At 34.3% G+C, this 4,765-nt stretch overlaps 1 protein-coding gene across 1 annotated transcript; it reads left to right on the top strand.

The window, feature by feature from the left end:
* Positions 1-2,908: 2,908 nt before the first annotated feature.
* LOC149167323 (metacaspase-9-like) lies at positions 2,909-4,458 on the top strand. The gene is made up of 2 exons (XM_089431504.1): positions 2,909-3,380; positions 3,487-4,458. The coding sequence occupies exons 1-2, from the start codon at positions 2,984-2,986 to the stop codon at positions 4,152-4,154; spliced, it is 1,065 nt and encodes a 354-aa protein (XP_089287630.1). The 5' UTR covers positions 2,909-2,983; the 3' UTR covers positions 4,155-4,458.
* The last annotated feature ends 307 nt before the right edge of the window (positions 4,459-4,765 follow it).

The following is a 4,765-nucleotide window of genomic DNA, read 5'->3' as shown; positions in this document are numbered from 1 at the left end:
CTAAGCATTCAAGTGTTGGTGGTCATCCTTAAACCACCTCCTTTATACCAACATTTTAGAGAGAACATTCAACCTAGTGCTGCCATGCATATTTGCACATTTTGTATTACAGCCCCCTTCTTGGACTCAAACATACCCCTTCGGATCAAGGGGGGGAATGTTGGACACCTAATCCTCTAAGGATTGGTGTGGAAGCTGAACAACGAAAGGGAACTACACTAAGCATTCGAGTGTTGGTGTTCATCATTAAACCACCTCCCTTATACCGACATTTCAGAGAGCACATTCAGCCTCGTGCTTCCATGCATTTTTGCACATTTTGTATTACAACTCTCTTCTTAGACTTGTACATACCCCATCGGATTAAGGGGGGAATGTTGGACACCTAATTCTCTAAGGGTTGGTGTGGAAGCTGAACAGCCAAAGGGAGTCCAAGGGACCACTTGAATATGAAACCAATGGTCATTCCTATGTATTATAAATATGTATCATTGTGAATAAGAAAAGCAATCTAATGTTTATCTTTCATATTGCCTCTGCCATGTATGTGTTTAACAATTATATTTTATTTTTTTAGCTTAAAAAATCCTTACAAATGTGTTTTTTCATATTTTTATTTATTTATTTTTTTTTTAATTTTTACAATTTAATTTTGTTGTTGTTGTTGTTTTTTTTTTTTACATTTTTGGGTATTTTTTTTTGTTTTTTTATATATATTTTTACTATTTGATTTTTTTTAATGTTTTATTACACACTTAATACATTAGAAAACTTAAAATGTAAAAAATAAACCCTCTAAACAAAAAGCGTATCAACAATTTTCAAAATCAAGATGAAAATCACTATCATTTAAAAAAAGTGTTCATACTTGACACATAAAAAAATTTGAAGTGTCAAAAATAAAATCTTTAAAAAAATGTGTTGATGCTGCAACACTTTTCAAAATCAAGATCACTAACATTTTTAAAAAAATGTTCATACTTGATAAATAATAAAATTTAAAGTGCCAAAAATATGCTAAAAAAATGTGGTACTAGGTCATTTTCTCATTTGATCGATAACTATGTACAAATTTGATAAATGACTAATTTCCAAAAAATATTTTTATTCTCTATGCATATTAGATTATGTTTTGAAATGAAAAGAGCTTTAGGAAAGAAAATGTATGGTTTTTTTCCAGGAGTTGTGTTTTTAGAATTTTATATGATTTATAATTAGTGCAGCCATATAAACTAAATGGCTGATAAACGTCTATAGGAATCAATTCATAATAAACATCAAACATTTACTTAAAATAGAAAACAAAATTCTAAACAAGATTCTTATCCATTGAGATTTACTCCTAGATTCTTAATCTATAAATATGATTTGTTACAATACCATGGCTTATCAATACACATGCCCAAAAGATAAGAAGTCACTTCATATGACACTTGTTAATATGACATTTTATTTAATTAATCAATTTAATTAAAAGGGAAAAAAGGGCATAACTACTTTGACAATAAGCCTCAACCTTTGATTTGTGTATATACTACTAAAAATATTTTAAAATATTCCTTTGAGGTTAAATCCCTACTATCCACCTAATAATTATTGATAGTTAGGCATGTCTATTTCAAAGTAGGTCTTTTAGAATTTTAATTTAATGTCCAAGGAATATGCTGAAATATTCATAGTAATATACATGGCTTAAGAGTTAAGATTTATCTCCAAGTTACTTCTATTTTTTAATTACTTTATTTCAAATTACTTAATTAATTAAGGAAAATGTCATATCAACCTATGTCCTAATGGTTGTATTATTGATAAGCCATGATATTAAAACAAAAAATATTTACAAGTGAGGAATTTCTATGGTAAAGTGCAGTTGAATCAATGGTTAAAAATATTGTTCAAATTTTTATGGTTTTTTTAAATCAAATAATGTGATCAGTATTTTGGGATAAGTGTTTTAATATTTATCATAAATTGATGCTTATGTGCATTTACCAACCATTTAATTTATATAACTACATTAGTTAAATTAGAATTAAGACATTGTATTCCAAAATAAAATAAATAAAATACATTAATTATATATATAAAAATAATTTTTTAAAATATATATTATTAACTTTTTCTTAATTAAATTTTTTTATTCAAATGTATAAAAAAATCCTAAAATTGAAAAAAATTTATCCTAATATTTGGATCAACATAGTAAATACGATAACAATTCAAACATGGTAACTATGATAACACCACCCAAAATAAGCCAAATTGGAACGAAAGTGTTTCATTTTAATGTTTGCCAACCCATCCCGCTGTGTAGCCTGTCTATGTGGTTCAAAGACCTCTGTCCAATTTTCGTTATTATTTTTAACCTAGGTATAGGATTTCTTGTTGGGTAATGCAGCTTATGAATGCAAGGAAACGTAACTCTCGCATGACATGATATGTAGTTGAAGAAGCTTATCTTATGTAGTTGAAGAAGCGCATCTTATTTTAATTCAGAATGGTTGCCCGGAAATGTCCCTTTTGCCCCTTTATTTTAGTGTTTTGATGAGTAATAATGGGAGCCTTATGGCAGCAATATCTCAATTCCAAGTGACGAAGGACCCTACTGAAAATTGTAATAAATGTTTCCCACATTCTGGGATTGCGTGGTCGTCTGTTTTGTGTATCAATCACGTCATTAACAATATATCAATATTAAGAAGACGGCATTGTCATGACGCCGTGATGCAGACTAGCGCCTTAACGATTACTCAATTTAATGTTTTTTTCAGTTTACAATGACTCCGAGTCGTGTAAGTTAAGGGTTGCCTTCCACTACACTTCTTCAGGGATTGCTTGAGAGGCAACCATCCTAGACCATATTAAATCTAATTCTTAAACTATAAATACAGCCCCTGTTTCGCGCTCTCATATAGCGTATTATTCAGCTTCTTTCATATCATTCATCGACTCATCTCACAGTACTATAACTTCCCTGGAATAAATGGGCAGCCTTGACACAATTGTGATTGATCAGACTCAGATTAAAAGCATGGCCAAGAACAACAATATGAAACACGCTGTGTTGGTGGGATGCAATTATCCCAACACAGAAAATGAACTTCACGGATGTGTCAACGACGTTATGAGGATGCAAAACATGCTCATTCATCGCTTCGGCTTTGCCAAAGAGAATATCAATCTGCTTATTGACACAGACGAATCGTATGCAAAGCCCACTGGTGAAAACATTATCAGGGCTCTCGTGAAAATGATTAAGCAGGCCAAGCCCGGAGACGTGCTCTTCTTTCACTACAGCGGCCACGGCACTCTCGTTCCACTGCAGAACTCCACCGGCTCTGACGAGTGTATCGTCCCATGCGATTTCAACCTGCTTACAGGTCCTATTTCTATATACCCAACTTCTTTTCTTAATCAATTCAATCCTTTATTTAAAATTCATGATTATTATGAAATATTCAATAAGTGATATATGGCATATTGCAGATGAGGACTTCCGGTTAATGGTGAATATGTGCCCTCCGGGGACATCTTTCACCATGGTTTCAGACTCGTGTCACAGCGGAGGCTTAATTGATAAAGAGAAAGAGCAAATTGGACCTCATGTCAGAGCCAACAGATCGTTAAAACGTCCGGGAACATTATCAAGGAGAAAGTTCTTACCCTTGGAGTCAATACTGCGCGTCCTGAGAGAAAAGACTGGAGAAGCTGACATGGAGGCTCATAAAATTAAGAGGGCTCTCCTTCATCTTTTCGGGAAGAAAGCCAGCACAAAAGTTCAAACGCCCGGTACCGACAACTGCTCTTTCCTGGAAGAAATGGCAGTGAATGCAAAAGCCCGCGGCCTAGAACGTCATGAATTGCAGCGAAGTATAGATCCGGATATGGGTACTCTGCTGAGTGGATGCCAGAGTGACGAAACATCGGAGGACGCGTGCCCTACAGAGGATCTGAGTAAAGCATATGGAGCATTCAGTAACGCTCTTCAATCAATTCTGGAACAACATGGAAAGCCCATCAGCAACAGGGAATTGGTTTTGGGGGCCAGAAAACTGCTGGCTAAAGAAGAATACTCACAGCATCCATGTCTCTACTGCAGTGACAAGAACGCCGATGCTGCTTTCCTGTGCGAGGAATCCTCCGCAAAGGAGTGACGGACTGTTTAACAGCATGATCACTGACAATAATATTCATGAAGGAGTGCCTTGCTGATCCCGCCTGGTGTTCTTGTAAAAATATGTAAATATGTTCATTTAATTATTCAGGACAAAATTGCATACCTACGATGGAAGTGTTAGATAAACTTGACCCTATGGTGGAGTTGAGGTTATGTTAACAGTTATGGTTAACAGTTGTAGTTTTGGGTACCTAGTATTGGTGACTCATGGTATTGAGCTCATGGTATTGAGCTCAGGTTTGCTTATTCTCCATTGTATGTAGCCATGGTTGAGCTGTGAAAGCTCAGGTTGTTGGCTGGCTTGGCTGTGTTTTAGCTAAAAACAATTAAAGCCAATAATAAATCTATGATTGGTTGGTTTTTTCCCAATTAAGATTTTCCAAACAATCAAGGTGTACATAGTTTAGTTTGAATGTGTGTTTTTTAATTGTTATCTTTATTTCTCTTTCTCTTGAAACCTAACGGGAAGCTACACGATATTTTAATCGATTCTTAATACATGATGTCAGTTTCCTTTGGTCGTGTGATTATAATTGAATCTTGGTTGTCATTTGGTTATACCATTACAGAGGGGGCTACATTAGTCGC

The sequence above is a fragment of the Pinus tabuliformis genome, chromosome 5_1, assembly GCF_031772625.1.
Source record: "Pinus tabuliformis cultivar Carrire ecotype Pingquan chromosome 5_1, CPIR1, whole genome shotgun sequence".
NCBI lineage: Eukaryota > Viridiplantae > Streptophyta > Pinopsida > Pinales > Pinaceae > Pinus > Pinus tabuliformis.
The sequence above is the reverse complement of the archived record's forward strand: the minus strand, read 5'-3'. Positions and strand labels throughout refer to the sequence as shown.